The sequence below is a fragment of the Malus sylvestris genome, chromosome 14 (genome assembly GCF_916048215.2).
Source record: "Malus sylvestris chromosome 14, drMalSylv7.2, whole genome shotgun sequence".
Taxonomy (NCBI): domain Eukaryota; kingdom Viridiplantae; phylum Streptophyta; class Magnoliopsida; order Rosales; family Rosaceae; genus Malus; species Malus sylvestris.
Window position 1 is genome coordinate 16216541 of NC_062273.1, and position 21144 is coordinate 16237684.

The 21144-nt window shown below is 37.7% G+C and overlaps 1 protein-coding gene across 1 annotated transcript; it reads right to left on the reverse strand.

The window, feature by feature from the left end:
• Positions 1-6121: 6121 nt before the first annotated feature.
• On the reverse strand, positions 6122-7796 carry LOC126599059 (MYB-like transcription factor EOBII). Its single transcript, XM_050265422.1, has 3 exons — positions 7664-7796; positions 7433-7562; positions 6122-6830 (listed from the first exon to the last, which is right to left on the reverse strand). The coding sequence occupies exons 1-3, from the start codon at positions 7794-7796 to the stop codon at positions 6122-6124; spliced, it is 972 nt and encodes a 323-aa protein (XP_050121379.1).
• Between the last annotated feature and the right edge of the window lie 13348 nt (positions 7797-21144).

Below are 21144 nucleotides of genomic sequence, written 5' to 3' on the forward strand. Positions count from 1 at the left end.
TTTTTTAACCCATAGCCTTTCTAGTTGCATAAAAGTTTCGAAAGATGGATAATGCATTGGACTTCCGGGTTAGGGCGTTTTGTGCCTGTGCCTATAGTTCGCCATCATAACCATGCTTATTACTGCTCGAGTCTCCTAAGCTGTTAACTGATCGATACAAAATGGGATAAAAGAGATTCATCTGGTAGTGTTACTTTGGATTTTTAAACTTGCAATCGTGTGAAGTTTTCAAAGTTTATGCTTCGTTTTGGCGAGTGGAGTAATCTTTACATCACCGAAAAAGAAAGAAAGAAACATTGAATGTGAGATAAACAAAATTCAGAACCTTTTATTAATAAGGAAAATATGATTGTTTAACAAGGGGGTGTGATTGAATCCAGGAAGGATTGCCTACATATTTACGGGAATGAGAATCAAATCACTTGTGTAGTTCTAAGAATTACACATCAGGGATTATCTTTGACAATAAGCTTATGGTGGGGCATTAAAATATGAGTTTTCCATGGACTTGTTTTCATGTAGATGGTGACGTCACTATTGAGTCTGAAATGGACAACCTATATATCTTGGGAAAGGAATTAAACCGCATGTAGTTCAGATGGGTGTATGTTTAGTTGATTTAGAAATGCTTGCGATGAACTTGTCTCTTAGCAGTGAAGGTTCCATTTTCTAACATCAATCTTTCAACTCCTTTGCCTTTTTTGGTGTTCCAACTTTTGTAAATTTCAATTAGGGCCAGGTAACGAGGTGTCTGGTGGTTGGTTGGGTGAACAATTCTCACGTTGTGTAAGTTTTTGCCAATGATGGTGTTGTAAGGATATGAGGAAGGTCACCAGATGGTTGAACGGTTTCGCCTAGACCCTCAACTTCATCATTTCCAAGGTCTGCAGTGTGATACCATTAATAGAGTGGATGGTAGCTCTCCTCTTGTTTACGTTATCAAGGATGCCAATTCTTTCATTGTGACGCCAAATTCACGCATCACCGTGAATGGTGGAGATGTACAATTGGATTAACCTGTAAAAGATTAAACAACTATGAGTAAGCTTTAGCCCGTGGGGAGGGGTGTGCTCTCTTAAGGCTTTCTAGTGGTCAAGTTAGTAAGCATTAAGCAGTGGGTAAAGAGAATTAGAGTGCAAAGATTGTGTTACTAGAGATCAACTTAGATAGGTGTATTTACAAACCGAGAGAGAGATCTTTTTAGGATAGAATCCTTGTTTTAAGCTATGAGAATCTTAGAGGATATTTAATAGTAGATATTGTATCATTTTTAGGAATGTGATTAATATCTAAATATAGATATTGTATCATTTTAGGAATGTGATTACTTGTGGCGCATACTGATCTTTAGATTGTAGGAACTCCAAGACATACAGAGGATCTCGTTGATTCGATACTGGATTAGTTCTCGTGTCTTGCAGAACAAGCACGGTCATTCTAGCGAAGTACTCAAACTTCGCCCATTGCCCTAAATTGGGGGATGGTGACACCACTGGTCTATTTGATTCAGCTATACTCGGACATGTTGAGTCTATGACTGGACTTTTGAGGTAGATGTATTTGGATCAACCTTATTCTGACCGTGAAAAATCATGGTCCCACAAAGGGGTAGAAGGGCTTCCATAATATTGCGTTGGTGATTGACCAAGCACTCCTGGATTAGGTGTAGGAAATACATGTGTATGAGTAGGATACATCGGTCTAGGAGTAAAAGATCTAGAACCTTGATTAGATCAACATTTGCCCTTTTTTTGTTACCGTTGTTGTTGAATTGTAATCTTGTCTTGGCCCAAAGATAATGGATCTAGCCCATGCACAAAGAAAGATCCATGCACATGCTAAAGAATTCTAGCAAAGTTCAAGTTGGTGGAAGAGTCTAGAAGAATGGTGAGGATTCCACCAACATACAAGATCAGTGTAGATAATTTTAGCTTAGGAAGGTAGTGGAATTATCTAGATATCTCTAGCATGATGCTTCCATGCTTCTCCAAGGTTCCATCCATGCCTATAGAAGGAGAAGGCATCCACATCATTTGTAACAACCAAGAGAGCAAGTAGTGAGAAGTGAGAAGAAACAACAAAGCTTCTAAAAGTGTTTGAGTGTTTCCTCTTGTACTAAGTTTGTGAGTGAATAAAAATCTTGTGTAATACTTTGAGTATTTTTTCTTTCTCTTGCCTATCAATTCCGCTGCATTACATTCTTCTTTGTGAGATAAACATCTCCAAAGTAGTGAAGTCTTTTTAAGCCTCAACAAAGTGGTACCAGAGTTATGGCTAGCAACGTTATGTCAGCCTTCCAAGTTCCAGTACTCGACAACAACAACTTCGATAATTGGAGTATCAAAATGAAGGCCCTTTTGGGAGCACATGATGTCTGGGAAGTCGTGGAGAAATGTTACACTGAGCCAGAAGATGAAGCTACTCTAACCCAAGCCTAGAAAGAGAGTTTGAAAGATTCAAGAAAGAGAGACAAAAGGGCTATCTACCTCATCTACCAAGCATTAGATAACAATGGCTTTGAGAAGGTCTCGAGTGCAACCTTTGCAAAGAAAGCATGGGAGAAGCTTCAAACCACTTACAAAGGAGCCAAACAAGTGAAAAGGGTTCGTCTTTAAGTATTAAAGGGTGAGTTTGAATCTCTACAAATGAAAAGGTTTGAATCAATCTCTGATTATTTCTCAAGAGTCTTAGCCATTTCCAATGAATTAAAAAAAATGGAAAAAAGTTAGAAGATGTTAGAATTATGGAGAAGATACTACGCTCGTTGGACCCTAAGTTCGAGCACATTGTCGTGACGATTGAAGAAACTAAAAACTTGGAAGAAATTAGTATAAAGCAATTAATGGGTTCGCTACAAGCATATGAAGAGAAACATAAGAAGAGGCAAGGGAATGATGAGCAACTCCTTAAGATGCATGTTCAGCCAAAGAAGAAAGAAGAAAGCTTCGATAACGAGAGAAGCCAATACGAAAGAAGTTATGGACGAGGTTGCGGATGTGGGCGTGTACATAGACGTGGGTGTGGTTGGAACTTCAACAACCATAGCAACTACGAAAGAGGAGGAAGCTCAACCAAAGGTTGTGGAAGAGGATGCTCAAACTTAAGGTATGAAAAATCTCAAGTTCAATGCTACAACTGTCAAAAGTTTGGGCATTATGCTTGGGCATGTAGAGCTCCAAGCAATAAGCCTGATGAGAAGGTTAATTATGTGAAAGAAGAGAAAGAAGATAATGGCGTTATGCTACTAGCATGCAAGAACAATGATGGAGACCAAGACTATACATGTTACCTTGACACCGGCGCCAACAACCACATGTGCGAAAGAAAAAGCATGTTCATAAAGCTCAATGAATCGGTGAGTGGTAACGTTTCTTTTGGAGACGAATCCAAAATACCTGTAAAAGGAAAAGGTAACATCTTTATTCCCCTAAAAAATGGCGGTCACCAATTAATTTCAAATGTCTACTACGTGCTCAATATGAAAAGCAACATTTTGAGTTTGGGTCAACTCTTAGAAAAAGGTTATGATATTCATATGAAAAATTATAGCCTTTTTCTTAGAGATGACAAAGGAAGATTAATTGCCAAGGTAAAAATGTCAAAGAATAAGATGTTTCCCATGAACATTCAAAATGATGTTGCAAAATGTCTTAAGATATGTTACAAAGACATATCTTGGCTTTAGCATCTTTGCTTTGGGCATCTTAACTTTGGGGGACTAGAGTTATTATCCAAGAAGGAGATGGTGAGAGGCTTACCGTGCATCAGCCACTCTGATCAAGTTTGCAAATGATGTTTACTTGGGAAACAGTTCAGGAAAGGCTTTCCAAAGGAGTCGACCACAAAAGCCCAGAAGCCACTCGAGCTCATTCACACAGATGTGTGCGGTCCAATAAAACAAAGCTTTTTGGGTAAACATAATTATTTCCTTCTCTTCATTGATGATTTTTCAAGGAAAACCTGGGTGTATTTCTTGAAGCAGAAATTAGAGGTATTTGGAGCATTCAAGAAGTTCAAAGCCGCCGTAGAAAAAGAAAGTGGTTGTAAGATTAAAGCCATAAGATCTGATCGAGGAGGAGAATTCACTTCAAAGGAATTTCACGAATTCTGTGAAGCTAATGGAATTCATCGACCTTTGACAGTTCCAAGATCCCCTTAACAAAATGGTGTGGCAGAAAGAAAAAATCGAACTATCCTCGAAATGGCTCGAAGCATGCTCAAAAGCAAGAAATTGCCTAAGGAGTTGTGTGGGCAAAAGCTATAGCCTGTGTTGTCTACCTATCCAATCGGTCTCTAACAAGGAGCATGTGGGGAAAGACTCCGCAAGAAGCATGAAGTGCAAGAAAACCAGGTATTTCTCATCTAAGAGTTTTTGGAAGCAGCCTATGTACGTGTACCAGATGAGAGGAGAACCAAACTCGACGACAAAAGTGAGAAGTTCATCTTTATCGGCTATGACTCAAATTTAAAAGGCTATAAGCTGTATAATCAAAACAATGGGAAGATGGTGATCAATCGAGACGTGACGTTTGATAAAGAAGGAGAATGAGATTTTGGCTGTCATGTAGGTGATCTTCACTTCTTTCCTCAGTTTGAAGAGAGAATGAACAAGGGATGATGGAGTAAGCAAGTGAGGTTCAACAAGAATCCACTACTCCACCTACTTCACCAACATCAACCAATCATGGTAATTCACCAGTATCAACATCATCAAGTGGGAGTCTAAATGAAAGAGAAGTACCACACACAAGAAGTATACGAGATCTCTATAAGGTAGTTGAAAGACTTGATAATCCTACGCTTTTCTATCTCTTTGTTGATTGTGAACCAGTTGACTTCCAAGAAGCAGTGCAAGATACTAAGTGGAGGAAAGCATTGGATGAAGAAATGGAAGCAATCCAAAAAAATGATACATGGGAACTTGCTATTCTTCTGAAAGGACACAAAGCCATTAGAGTCAAGTGGGTGTACAAGACAAAGAAAAATGCCAATGGAGAGGTCGAAAGATACAAGGCGAGACTAGTGGCGAAGGGCTATAGTCAAAGAGCTAGAATCGACTATGATGAGGTATTTGCACCTGTAGCTCGGTTGGAAACTATACGATTACTAATTTCTTTGGCAGCTAAAAACAAATGGAAGATTCAACAAATGGATGTGAAGTCCGCTTTCCTAAATGGAGTCCTTGAAGAAGAAGTCTACATTCAGCAAGCGTCAGGTTATGAAATCAAAGGGCATGAAGACAAAGTTCTGAAGCTGAAGAAAGCCCTCTATAGGTTAAAACAAGCTCCACGAGCATGGAATAGTTGCATTGACCAAGAAAACAACTTCCTAGACATCATGTGCTCTTAAACAACAAAATCATCATTCTTTGCTGAAGTAGAAGTTACCAAAGATCGAGCTTTCAAGTGTAAGTAACATTGGCAATTGTTACCATTTTAATTTATATAAAATGAACCAGTTTATACATTGTAAGCTTTGTAAGAAAGGGAAGAGATTCAGTGAGAAAGTGAAGAAGAGGAAATGAGCCGTCCTTGATTATATTTCTTAATCAGGAAGTAATAAAAGAAATGAAGCTTTATAGTCTTTGATACTACATGCTTATTATCAGTTATCTAACTAACTATATCTCTAATCAATTGACAAGTGTTACAATCTAATCAGCCACATGTTAACTCTATCAAATGCGAAGACCCTAACTACTGGAACAATCAATCACACGCATGTAATTAGTTACTGTAAAAATACTTGCTCCATCACTCCATAGTATGCAAGTTTTTCTTCAAGTATTAGCTCTGCCAGTAGAACGCATGAGGTTTGGTAACCAATAGGCCATATGCATGTATGAAATTCATCATGAGTTTCTCTTGTGTTTGAGCTTTATTCCTTATTTAGTACTTTTTTCTTAATTCAAACATTAAACTTATGTAAGAACATTGCACGCATATACACATTATATATTCTTTGTTTTCTATACATAGTGGTATTTCACAGACTGATGGAGGTTTCCTGAAGCCTAAAACTGCAATGTTCTTCCTTCAATGCCAGACTGATGGAGGGAAACTTTAGCAAGCCATCATTGCCGCCACCACCACCATCATCATTTTCATTATGATCGAGTCTCTTATTGATATGATGGAAAAGAAGATAATATATTAGCCGATCCCAAATTAGATGAAGATGGTCCTTCAACAATGTCCCAAAAATGAAAGCTGTTTGATGAACACTGTTGAGTCTGGCGGGAATGAACCAATGCGTTCAGCTCCTGAGTAGTATTTTGCAAGCACTCCATTGAAATCTCTCCTCCCTCATCAATATTTCCACATGATTCCACTACAAGAGGAACCATGTTATTGTTTCCAATGTTGGACCCTAGGAGGGATGGCAGAAACTGTGCATCCATATTATTGTTTGTAAATTCTGCTGTAGAAGGGGGAAGGGCTTGAATTTGATGATGCTGCTGCTGATCCAAAATCCATGTTCCGTTGTTGTTCGAATTATTTGACACAGCGAGTGGAAAATCCTGATCGGCTGATTGTACATTAATGTTTTTTATGGTAATCTCATCAGCGCCAAACATGAATAAAGGGTATGGAGAAGGGTATAGGATTTCCCTAGGTGCTGTAGGCTTTGTAATGAAATTATGGCTCAAAAATTCTTGCTGGTTTGGATAACTGCAACCCATTTGGTTATTGTGCTGATGATCAATATTAGAGGGAGATGTGATTGGTGGTGAAGAAGGCTTTTCTAGCTTCTTTTTAATCCATGAATTCCAGTAGTTCTTTATCTCATTGTCGGTTCTTCCAGGCAGACATTTTGCTATATGCGCCCATCTAAAATTTATCAATTCATGTTAGAGTTATAAGAGAGTGACGATGACATCCCAATTAAAGAACGAGTAGTCATCAGGTAAGACATTAAGATCGTAGGAAAACAATTTCATAAAATTTCATCTGCTAACACCGTTTGTGACACTATAAATGTAAGAAATTAAGATTGAAGGAAAACTGGACTCACCAAAATAACAAGGAAGGTGCAGTAGCTTAAACAAGTAACTTTAACGTTTTAGAAAAGAAACTAATTAACTTTAACAACTAAACTTCGGATTAATCCAGTTACTGGAAATAGCTAACACACCCCTTAATCTAATTATTCGAAGCAACCTAGCCTACTCTTGTATATCACCCGGCCCTACCCAACCTCACCACTACGCTAACTCCAGTTGCTTAAATCAACCCAATATTTGATTTCTAGTGAAACCTCATATATATAGCTTCAATTTACTCTTCTGGAAACTCATAATAAAACGTTGAGAAACTAAAGTCATTTTGAGGCTAGAAATTAATCATATTGATGGGTGGGGAATGCAAAAACCCTAACTAAAGTAAGAATACTTGGATTGCAAATTTAGTGTAGGGCTACTCGAAGTTGATACCTGTTTCCTACAACCCCATTAAGTCTGACAATCAATTTCTCCTCCTCTGGTGTAAACCCTCCTCTTTTGATATCAGGCCTCAAGTAATTGAGCCATCTCAGGCGGCAGCTCTTACCACACCTTTGAAGCCCTAAAAACCCCACACACACACAAAATATCAAACCCTAAACAAAACTAAGTCATGTAAAGTTAGAGAGAGAGAGAGAGAGAGAGAGAGAGAGTGATCAGGACCAGCTTGCTCAGGAACTTTTCTCCAACAGCCAGGGCCATATGTGGTGATGTATCTAACGAGCTTTTCATCTTCCTCAGGGGACCAAAGCCCTCTCTTAACCTTTCGTTGTTTGCAGCAGTAGTGGTGACCCATTGTTAAATATTTGCTCTTCTACTCTTTTTTGATGCCTGATCAATCCAGAGTTTGCATGGGAATTGAATTTCAGATGGCTCTTGCAAGCATTGGGTTCCTCTCTCACTGCCCCTTTAAAAGAGAAAGTACAAATGGGCCATCTTCTCCAAAAAGATCGGACCTATGTTGAAACATCGGAGCTCCATCTAACCCTAAATTGATACCCCATCCACTTTGATAAATTTGATCTTAATTTGTATTCGTTTGTAACATCTTGTTTTTAGATATTTTTTCTATTACATATCATCTTTTCGTTGTCCTACTTTAACGTGGAAGTGTGAAATTAGCTTTATTTTGTAATACTTCGAAATTAAAATTTCTGAGCCTAATTTCCAATATGGATCTTGGTTACTCTTGGTTGAGCGTTTTTTTTTTCTTCCAACAAACGATATTATTTATGCTAAGGAAGTGAGAGATTAAGTTAGACCTCGCAATATGCCATCAATAATGTAATTTAAATTTTCATTTGGAGAGAATCAAACTTAAGATCTCTCATTTACAAGTGAAGAGAAATACCATTAGACTGTAGTACTAAGTGACTAGTTGAGAGTTAAATTATCAATCTATACTATTTTGCTCTCAAGGGCGGCTTGGGGGAGTAAAATGTGCAATCACACTAGCCCCAACTTTGAAGGGCCTTTAAAAAATTTTGCCATCTAATAATTGTATGTAATAATATTATATATATTAAAAAATAGCTTTCAAAACATTATAAAATCTCCTTGTGCGCTCCTTATACGTGTACATTTTTTTCTCTTTGAATATAAACATTTGACACAATGAGATATTTAGAACGCGAATAACAACACCCTAAAAAACGATTTTATTTTATTTTATTTTATCAATTTTGTCATCTAAGAATGCTATATATTCAATTGAAACTTCAAAATTAGCGTTTTTGAAACTTTTTTTGTTGTTTGGTTGTTTAAAATTAAACTCTTTTTGATTATTTAGTGAAGGTTGTATTTGTATTTTGTAGCTCTTTTTAGTTATTATTGAATAACATTTGTAAACTTAAAATTTTATTTTAATTATTGCTTTCTAGCATCAATAGAATGTCGTACTTTTTTTTTTCAAAAGCTATATTAAAGAGGGTTCATTTTATAAATTTTGCATATGAACCCCGGAATTTCAAAGATGGCCTGGTTTCCTCTTTTCACATGCGTCCGTTTAGATGAGAGTGAAAATACTTAGCATCGTTGAGCGACTCATGTAATGTGATTCAATATAGAGAAATTTTCATGCCGCATGGTTCTCGTTTTATGCTAAATTGAATATCTATAAGAATTATTCTGTTCAATTACTAATCTGATTATATTGATATTAGGATAAATTAAGTTCTCATCCTCATTTTCCCTTCTCATTAATTAAAACCTTATTTCCTTTTCATTTTTTATTAAAGTTCTTTGACTTTTGTTGACACACCCCGACCGGAATCAGGGTATGTTGGCCGTCACGTGGGAGTGACGTAACCATGTGCACAGTGCGGAAGCAATAGAGATATAAGGAATTACGAACAAACAAAAACCAAATCAACTAGAGTACTAGATAAGATAAGGTGCAAGTGCGAAATTAAGTGTGAAATACACAACCAGAGCATAATATCCTAGATGCAGTCAAGCAGGGCAAGTACTAAGAATACAACACCCGAGGGTGATCCTACATGGTGATGTTCTGTCAGAACCCCCGTCAGAATCCTCGTGATCCACCAAGCACTTTTACTTAAAACCTGAAGGGGCGCAAAGCAGAAAGTGTGAGTGGGCAAAAACAAAACTTTTCAAAATCATTTCATTTCTCAAAAGTTCTAACCCCTCGCCGTAAAACCTGTATAATTTTCCCAGAAAAATAGAATATATACATATCTCAAAACTATGCTCAGAAAACGATATTCATAAGTATGCCATGCCCAAGTATCACAATGCAATGCTATAGGTAAACCAGGCAAAATATATAAATATCAAATATCGCATCAGCCAAATCTCTTTAATTCAAACTACACTGCTGAGTATATAGCTCATAACCAATCTCAATCATATCAAATCAAATCAAATCCTGCACACAAGTCGGAACCACCGACAGTGGTCTCCATGACAAGGCTAGGTGTAAAGTAAATATGCTCTAGTGCTACGATCACATAAAGGCTGTGCGAAAGATCGTGGGTCACCTACAAGTCGAAACCACCTAAAGTGATATGTACGACAAGCCTGTGCACCTAACTTGGATCCAAGGTGAGCATATGGTGCGGGAGGTGCACATCACGTGAATAACTGTGCCCTAACTCTGGGCGGGAGCACTAGCATTGGGGCGCAGGTTTATGAGCTCTCAATACATTACATCACATAACCGAAACAATCTCATACCTTTTATTTACGAACTTACTTGACATTTACCTGTGCGTCCACAACACCAATCATGAATGTATGCAACTACTAATGCATAATTAAAATAGATAGATACTTGCATGGCATTTCCAAAACATATATTCATTTAAACATATTTTCTGAGAAAAATCTCAAGTATATAGGTATAAATGGAAAACCAAAAGCCCACTCACTGGTATGTCGAAGGGTCGTAGCCCCCGAGCCTCGATTGATGGCGCTCGTCCTCAGGATAGGTCTCAACTATATGCGAAATAATTGAATAAATGTTATTTAAAGCACATAACCAAAACTAGGAAATAACTTCTTATACATTGCTCAAATGGGATGTTTGAATAGACCAACGTGATCTACACAACCTCACGAACCTCCCCATAATTTTAGAAAAATTTTCCAACGTCCCACACGCCGTCACGCGCCAGTAACTGCACGACAACACGCAGGGAATCCTAACGGAATCCATAACCACCATTAGGAATATTCCGTCAAAAAATCTTCGTCTCTGACCTTGGGTCGCTGGAGTCGACGCTGGTCACTGCTGCGTTCACCGGGAATTAGGAAAACACAAAAACTTTCATATCTCATCCAATTCTTAACCAAAATCAGTAAAAATTGCATCAATTTGAAGCTTAGGACGAGTAGAACACAAGCACACCTGTTTTGGGACCTAAAGTCCATGGAAATTTTCCGAATAACCTTCGATAATCTGACCAAACTTCAAACTCGTCGATCTCGACTTCCCAACATCCAAAACACTTCGTTTTTCTTCTCCGAGCTTCGTGAAGATGTTCTAAAGCTTCCTTGAAGCTTAAAATCTCCCAAAAACTTTACCTTTACGAATACATGAACAATACTCAAATCGGAGGTTCTTGGTTCTCTGGTTTTCGAAGGTTTTGAGTTCAACCAAGGGTATGGTTGGATTCCTAGGCTTGCTAGGAGTTCAAAACCACCCTTCAAACCTTCGATCCATGCATGAAATGCTTGATCCAAGGTTTGTTCGTACACTGTACGAAATTTGCGGAAAATTCGAAAGGAAGAAGAGAGAGATTTGAGTATACACGTGTGGTGTGGGTGTGTGGTCCTAGTTGGGTCACCAACCAGCACAAAACCTTAAGTCCTTTAGTTCTAATTAGTCCCAAAATATTAGGGACTTAACGAATTGGTCCAAATCCAAAATTTAAACCACACAACACCACAAATGCTCTAGGGCATATTTGACATTTCATGCCTAAAAATATAATATTTCGGAACGGGTTGTGACAATCTACCCACCTTAAGGAAATTTCGTCCTCGAAATTTATTCACAACAATACATCCACTAATAACCATAAAACAATCGTGGATACATTCCTTTCATCCGATCTTCTGTCTCCAGGTGGCTTTCTCCACCGAGTGATTTCTCCACAAAACCTTCACTATACGTGCTGTCTTATGTCTCAGAATCTTATCTTTCCAATCCAAAATAGTCACTGGCTCCTCATCATAAGTTAAATCTGAATTAATTTCCAGAGGTTGAGGAGGTATCACATGTGAAGGATCTGAGATATAATGACAAAGCATAGAGACATGAAAAACATTGTGCACTTTAGATAACTCTGGAGGCAACTCAAGTCTATAAGCAACCTCACCGACTCGCTCGATGATCATATATGGTCCAATGTACCTAGGACTCAGCTTGCTTTTCTTTCCGAATCGCACTACACCTCTCCACGGTGATAACTTCAGAAATACCTAATCATTTACATTATACATCTGGTCAGTGGCATGTCTATCTGCTAGACTTTTCTGTCGATCCTGAGCCGCTTTCAGGTTAGACTTAATCACCTAAATATACTGAGTAGTCTCCTCCACTATCCCAGAACCCACCAAAACTCTTTCACCAACCTCTGACGAACATATGGGTGTGCGACAAGATTTACCATAAAGAGCCTTGAAAGGTGACATACCAATACTGGAATGAAAGCTGTTGTTGTAGGCAAATTCCATCAAATCCAACCACTGATGCCAAACGTCACCAAACTGCAACATTGAAGATCTCAACATATCTTCCAACGTCTGAATGGTCATCTCTGACTGTCCATCTGTTTGAGGATGATATGCTGTACTATAAAATAATCTTGAACTAAGAGCTTCCTGGAATGCTATCCAAAACTTAGAAGTAAATCTAGGATCACAATCCGAGATAATACTAACTGGAATCCCATGGTACTTCACGATCTTCGATATGAATAATTCAGCTAATCAGCTTAAAAAATACTTCTCCGTCACTGGAATAAAATGTGTTGACTTAGTAAGCCGATCAACTATCACCCAAATGCCATCATAACCATTTTGTGTATGAGGAAGCTTGTACACAAAATCCATAGTAATATTTTCCCATTTCCACTGTGGAATGAGAAGTGGCTGCATCAATCCAAAAGGCTTCTTTTTTTCTACTTTGACTTGCTGACAAATGACACACCTACTCACATATTCAGCAATTTCTCTTTTCATACTTGACCAATTATAAAATGGTCGGATGGTATGATACATTTTTGTACATCCTGGATGCATTGCATAAGCAAAAATATGTGCTTCATCAAGAATCGTCTTCTTTAATTCCATATTATTTGGCACATACATCCCACTCTCTTGCATAAGCATGCCATCTGTTTCTCGAATTCTGAAGTCTTTCTTCTTTCCCCGATTCCTTGCTTGAATTATTTCCTGGGTCTCTTCATCATCCATTTGGGCTTCAAGCACTCGATCAATTAAAATTGGCCTAACTTGAAAATTAGCAAGTACGGCTTCCTCTCGATCTTCCACTCCTAACTCCACTCTAGTGGATCTTAAATCTGCAAGAAGAGGAACATGACAATCATAGATGGCATTAAGTCTAGATGGAGTCTTCCTACTAAGTGCATCCACCACCGCATTTGCACGACCAGGGTGATACTCAATTGTGCAATCATAGTCACTAAGCAACTCAATCCACATTCACTGCCGAAGATTAAGATCCTTCTGAGTAAAAAGATACTGAAGACTCTTATAATCTGTGAATATCTTACATTTCTCACCATAAAGATAATGTCTCCAAATCTTCAAAGCAAAGATGATAACTGCTAACTCCAGATCATGAGTAGGGTAATTCTTCTCATGAGGTTTCAACTGTCTCGAAGCATAAATAATCACTCTACCATGTTGCATCAATACACAACCCCGACCATTCAAAGAAGCATCACTGTAGACCTCAAAATTGCCATTATCATCTGGGAGTGCCAAAACAGGTGCATGAGTGAAATAATACTTGAACTGCTGAAAACTTTGCTCACAATTATCATCCCACTCAAACTTAACTTCTTTTCTAGTCAACCTCGTTAATGGCAAAGCAATGACTGAGAAATCCTTAACAAACCGTCTATAATAGTCTGCTAGGCCAAGAAAACTCCGTACCTTATTGACAGTTCGAGGTTGTTCCCAATTCTCCACAGCTGCTACCTTTTGAGAATCCACTTGAATGCCTTGCAGAAATGACAAGTCCCAAAAATGCCACTTGAAAAAACCAAAATTGACATTTGCTAAACTTAGCATATAACTGATGTTCCCTTAATTTCTTCAACACCAAAGTAAGATGTCGAACATGTTCTGCTTTAGTCTTAGAGTAAACCAAAATGTCATCGATAAAAACAATGACAAACCTATCTATAAATGGCTGGAATACTCGATTCATCAAATCCATAAAAGTTGATGGTGCATTCGTTAATTTGAATGGCATCACAAGAAACTTATAATGACCATAACGAGTCCTGAAAGCAGTCTTAGGGACATCCTCGCTGCTGATCTTTAATTGGTAATAACCAGACCTCAAATCAATCTTAGAAAACACGTAGGCACCTCGAAGCTGATTAAACAAATTATTTATACGCGGCAATGGATAACGGTTTTTAATCGTTATCCGATTAAAATGCCTATAATCAATACATAGCTTCAAAGTCCCGTCTTTCTTCCTTACAAACAAAACTGCAGCTCCCCAAGGTGAAGTACTAGGCTAAATAAAACCTTTATCGACTAATTCCTGCAACTGGACTTTCAATTCCCTCAATTCAGTAGAAGCCATTCTATATAGAGTCAAAGATATAGGATCCGTACCTGGAAGCAAATCAATAGCGAACTCCACATCTCGATATGGCGGTAATCCAGGTAAATCATCAGGAAATACATCAGGAAAATGTCCAATTAGCTGGACTACTCGAACATCCCTCACACTACTACAAGCAACATCATTCAGCACTACATGAGCAAAATATCCCTGGCAACCTTTCGATAACAACCTCTTTACTCTTACAGCAGAAATAACACCATGCCTCACCCTACTACGATCTCCCACAAAAGTAACTTCAGATAATCCAGGACGATGGAAAGTAACCATTTTCCCGTTGGAATCTATCTTGGCACGATTATAATGCAACCAATATGTGCCCAAAATCACATCAAAATCAACAATATCTAATGGGATAAGATTAGCTGGCATAACTACCTCATCTACCATCATTGGACATCCTGGATATACACAATCAACATAACATATCTCCCCTCTAGGCATAGAAAACTCTAAATCATACCCTAGAGGCGTAGGATGAGGTTGCGTCACTTGAGCAAACGTATGAGAAATGACATAATGCATAGCACCACAATCAATTAAAACTCTAGCAAAGTGACCAAGAATGTTTAACGTACCCATGATCAAGTCCGAATGATTCTGAGCATTTTGTAAAAAGATATTATTAACACGTCCCTGGGCTTACTGTCGTCCCCCACGACCTCTACTAGCTTGATTACTTCGCCCTTACACACCTCATCTCTGACTCAGTTGACCAGATTGCCTTGAAGATCCTGCACTGCTAGAAGTAATCTCTACCTGTTGGGGTTGTCCTCCCTGGTACCACTAAGATCCACCAGCTAGAATGGAAGGATACAGTGTATACCCTCCAGGATATTGAGAATACCCATTATGGTAATAGATATCCTACGAATACTGATATTGCCCTGAAGCATAAGGAGCGGCATTGCCCTGATAATGGTAAACACCACCTCGACCCATCTGACCATAATTACTAGACCCTGGAACTTGCTAGATCGACGCTGGTGGTGGTATAAAGGCTGCTGGGGCCTCTGCTGACTCTGAGGACAATTTATAGCTCTATGTCCCATTTGCTCACAAGTAAAACATCCACTGCTGCCTCTCCTACACTCCCCAAAATGCCTATTATTACATCTGCGATACAAATGAGCACTTCCTCTTCCAGCATCTTACTGCCTTTGGAATCTAGGACCTCCTGAAAATCTACCACTTCTCATCTGACCAGTGGCACTAAAACCTCTGCTAGAAGAACTGGAACTAGTTCCACTCCTTTTAAAGCTCTGGGTCTTGCGAGGTCATTGAGAAGATTGACCTTTACCTTTCTCATCTCAACTTTGGTTCCCATTCTTTTCTTCCTCATCTTCACTTTCACTGGGCATATTTTCTGAGTCCTCATCCTTAACAAAATCTCATAAAACTCCTGGTAAGTAGCACAAAGAGTCGAGGTCGTTATAGAACGCCATTTCTTCTTAATACCCAACCTGAAACGACGGAGCATCTCAACCGGATTAGCAGCAACCTTCGGATGATAGCGAGACAAGTCAGTGAATCTCTTATAATACTCATTTGTCGTCATCTTCCCCTGCTTTAATTGAGTAAACTCTTGCTTTTTGCGATCAATATACTCAGGGGGAATAAACCTTTTCCGAAACAACTGTTTAAATACTTCCCAGTCTGTAATTTCCTCTGGGTCAACTGATAGGACTTTTGTCTCCACCAAGATGCAGGCTCTAAACCGAAAAACCAGGTAGTCGTCTAGACCCACCTATCAGGAGGAAGATTCCCTTGACTATGCATTACACGGAAAGTCTTCTCAATATGATTGATCCATTTCTCCGCTCCTTCATGTCTTTCATTCCCTATAAAATGATTTCGCTTCAGGTTATACACAGTCTCAAGAGGTGTTCTTTAGGGAGGACGAAGCGAAGACTGAATAGCATTAGCAATAGCTTCCCCTAACTAAGTTATATCCAGGAAACTAGGCTTAACAAAAGGACGTGGATCTCTACGAGGTGGCATAGTTCTGACATAAGATATCAAAATAATTAGAATTTCTCAAGATATGCAGGACTACAAACCTAATGCCCTAATACCAAATTGACACACCCTAACCGGAATCAAGGCATGTTGGTCGTCACGTGGGAATGACGTAACCATGTGCACAATGCGGAAGTAATAGAGATATAAGGAATTACGAACAAACAAAAACCAAATCTACTAGAGTACTAGATAAGATAAGGTGCAAGTGTGAGATTAAGTGTACAATACACAACCAGAGCATAATATCCTAGATGCAGCCAAGCAGGACAAGTACTAAGAATACAACACCCGAGGGTGATCCTACATGGTGATGTTCTGTCAGAACCCCCATCAGAATCCTCATCATCCACCAAGCACTTTTACTTAAAACCTGGAAGGGCACAAAATAGAAAGTGTGAGTGGGTAAAAACAAAGCTTTTCAAAATCATTTCATTTCTCAAAAGTTCTAACCCCTCGCCGTAAAACCTGTATAAGATTCCTAGAAAAATAGAATATATACATCTCAAAACCATGCTCAGAAAAGGATATTCATAAGTATGCCATGCCCAAGTATCACAATGCAATGCTATAGGTAAACCAGGCAAAATATATAAATATCAAATATCGCATCTGCCAAATCTCTCTAATTCAAACTATACTACTGAGTATATAGCTTATGACCAATCTCAATCATATCAAATCAAATCAAATCATGCACATGAGTCGGAACCACCTACAGTGGTCTACATGACAAGACCAGGTGTAAAGTAAATATGCTCTAGTGCTACGATCACGTGAAGGCTGTGAGAAAGATCGCGGGTCACCTACAAGTCGAAACCACCTAAAGTTGTATATATGACAAGCCTGTGCACCTAACTTGGATCAAAGGTGAGCATATGGTGCGGGAGGTGAACATCACGTGAAGGACTGTGCCCTAACTCTGGGCGGGAGCACTAACACCGGGGTGCAGGTTTATGAGCTCTCAATACCTTTGATTTATGAACTTACCTGGCACTTGCCTGTGCGTCCGCAGCACCAATCATGAATGTATGCAACTACTAATGCATAATTAAAATAGATAGATATTTGCATGACATTTCCAAAACATATATTCATTTAAACAGATTTTATGGGAAAAATCTCAAGTATATAAGTATATATGGAAATAACTGAATAAACGTTATTTAAAGCACATAACCAAAACTAGGAAATAACTTCTTATACATTGCTCAAGTGGGATGTTTGAATAGACCAACGTGATCTACACAACCTCACGAACATCCCCATTTTTTTAGAAAATTTTTCTGAGGTCCCACGCGCCACTAAGTGCACGGTAACACACGCGGCCATGTGCAAGGAATCCTAACGGAATCCCTAACTGCCGTTAGGAATATTTCGTCAAAATAAAGGAATATTCCATCCAAATTACCTGACGCCGTTACCCTCCGTTAGGAATATTCCGTCAACTTGACGAAATATTCTTTGTCTCTGACCTTGGGTCGCCGGAGCCTGCGTCGATCGCCATTGCGTTCATCGGGAACTGGGAAAACACAAAAACCTTCATATCTCGTCCAATTCTTAACCAAAATTAGTAAAACTTGCACCAATTTGAAGCTTAGGACCAGTAGAACACAACCATGCCTGTTTTGGGACCCAAAATCCACGGAAATTTGCCGAAGAACCTTCTATAATTTGACCAAACTTCAAACTTGTCGATCTTGACTTCTCGACGTCCAAAACACTTCGTTTTTCTTCTCCGAGTTTCGTGAAGACGTTCTAAAGCTTCATAGAAGCTTAAAATCTCCCAAAAACTTTGCCTTTACGAATGCATGAACATTACTCAAATCGAAGGTTCTTGGTTCTCTGGTTTTCGAAGGTTTTGAGTTCAAGCAAGGGTATGGTTGGATTCCTGGGCTTGCTAGGAGTTCAAAACCACCCTTCAAACCTTTGATCTGTGCATCAAATGCTTGATCCAAGGTTTGTCCGTACACTGTATAGAATTTGTAGAAAATTCGAAAAGAAGAAGAGAGAGATATGAGTATGCACATGTAGTGTGGGTGTGTGGTCCTAGTTGGGTCACCAACCAGCACAAAACCTTAAGTCCTGTAGTTCTAATTGGTCCCAAAATATTAGGGACTTAACGAATTGGTCCAAATCCAAAATTTAAACCACACAACACCACAAACGCTCAAGGGCATATTTGACATTTCACGCCTAAAAATATAATATTTCGGGACGGGTTGTGAGATTTGTCCACGTCATTATTTGAATATTAAATTATTTACATGTCACATATGTCAATTTTAAAATTGAAAAGCTTATTAATCATTTTAAATACATCCCTTTAATTAGTATTTTTCATATATTTTTATTTTTAATATGTACCCATTTTTAAATTTGTACCAATTATTCTTTTTAGTTTTAATTTGTACTCATAACTTCAAATTTTAATATGCATCCATATTTTTAATTTAATTTGTACCCATATATTTTTTGTTGAACGTACCCATGCTCATTACATGTATATTTCTTGTTTTTAAATATATCAATAGATAATTTTTTTAAATATATCAATAGATATTTCTTAAAATATATTAATAATTATGTGGATACATTATCTTCTTGCTAGAACTATGTGAAGAACAATATTACTTTTTACTTGATTTTTAAGTAATTACTATTTTTTAAAATATTATTTGAATTTGTTTAAATTTCATAATTTGTGGGAAATTGAATGCATAAATGCAAACGCAAGAGTTAAATGTCTTAAATGTGCTAAGGACTTCAATCAAAATATTTAAACAAACAAGATTACAGCCTAATAATTAGGTTGACTAGGGACCAGAAGCAAATTACCATTAAGATTACTAACCCTACGTTTTGGACCGTGGGATTTCAAAGTGGTAAGGACTTAAGACTCAATGGTTAAAAATGAAGTAAAGACCACCATCAATGAACTACTCAAGCACTACGGATTAAGCTACTAAAAATGTACTACTTTCACATGACCTTCTAATATATTGCATCTAGTCATTGTCAAGTTCCACAAAACCAAACACAATGACATTTTAGGATTCATACAGCCGACTCTACTTAGTGGAATAATGCTTTGTTGTTGTTGTTGTTGTTGTCATTTTCAAGTCCCTTTATCTTTTTTTTTTTTTTAATTATATATATTGCGTTCCTAAGAAATTGGACCTAAGTTTTATGAACGTCCAAACGCGTGAAGTGGTGAATTTGGTTGATTCTTTGCAAGGGTAATGCTTGTATAGAAACCTATTATATAAGGAGAGTCTTAGCCGTTTGTACGTATTAAGCATGTAACTTAGGCATGTTCCAATATTTTATATCAACTCTCCCGACCTCTCCCAAAGAAAACTTCTCATATTTCTCGTTAATACATAACGTTGGGAGGTATTCCTCATTAATACATAACGTTGGGTGGCATTCTTCGAAACTTTATATTCAATGCAAACAAAAATTTGTTTTGAACGGGAGAAAGCTTTGTGATGGATGAAGTTAATTTGTTTCCAAATAAAAAACGGTTGTTGAGATTGTTTGGAGGTCCTAATTGAAAACATTGATAGAATTATCTCTTGATAGTTGATACTTTGGAATTGATTTGTGTCACAATCTTTTGTGATCACTACAAAATTTTATGATTTTAACATAGTGTAAATCTTCATATGCATAAGCAGTTTATGCTTATCATTTAAAAATGGGTTTACATGTGTCTTTTATGTGTCAAAAGACACTGGTGTTTTACCATATGCATACTGTAATTAAATTTTTTTTTGTATGATTGTCACATTAGTCATGTGATATTTACCAATCTACTCACATGTTTCTATTCATTATTATTACACATAGCGCATGACATATGATGAATTATGTCATGTCATACACTCATATATTATAATATGTAAATTAGTAACATTGACCATCACACTTCAAAATTTTCTGATGAGGTATATGTGAATTCATGTCGTACACTTTAATATACTTTGCTTTAATTAACCTCTCTCTGCTATCAATACCTAGTAGAAAACAAAGTTTCTCGTTACTTGCAGCATCTAATATAAATACAAACATTCGCATTAGCAGAGTTCGCAAACACTCAAACACTCAAACCTTTAAAAGATGATTCAGCTAGCTTGTACGTGCAAAGCCAATTTTCTTCTTACTTAAGAGAACTGACCACAACAACATAACACCTAATGAAAAGAAATCTCATGACTGTCACATCATATAAGTAGTGAATTCATGGGGTATTTTTACCTACTGTGGTATAACCCTCTCGATTTGCACTTACTCTTTTGTAATTTGTCAGGGAAAAAGAGAAACATTGAACTCAAACCAAAATCAGCCATTTCCGTTGCTGGTGATGACTTGCGTTACCATTCTTCGACAGATAATGAAAAGAACAAAATTAAAAGTTAGGTGCGAGTAATGAAACTTAGGAGTGACATTGTATTAATTAACTTAAAAAACTACACCCACTAGCTTTTCTTATATCTCACTTTTGTAACAAAACCGAAAAAACTATAATATATGTTTTCTTTCTTCGCATAATTGATCCATTAAATATAGTAAGTAGGGGCAAGCGCGGTATAGGCCTAGGTAGGTCAATGTATATGCCTCAAACTATTATCATAACCAAATTAAACCATGTATATCAATCATATATATCAATCCATTTGTGATCAGTTGGTTCAAATCTACGCAAAGATGTGTCTTCAATTGTGCGTCAATATAGGTTTGTTGTGTCTATTATTTGAGACATTAGTTTTAC

Coding starts and splice junctions, on each gene's coding strand:
- LOC126599059 (XM_050265422.1), bottom strand. CDS start 7,796: ATGGGTCACCACTACTGCTGCAAACAACGAAAGGTTAAGAGAGGGCTT. Junction 7,563..7,663: donor AAAAGTTCCTGAGCAAGCTG/GTCCTGATCACT, acceptor TGGGGTTTTTAG/GGCTTCAAAGGTGTGGTAAG. Junction 6,831..7,432: donor AATGGGGTTGTAGGAAACAG/GTATCAACTTCG, acceptor GATAAATTTTAG/ATGGGCGCATATAGCAAAAT.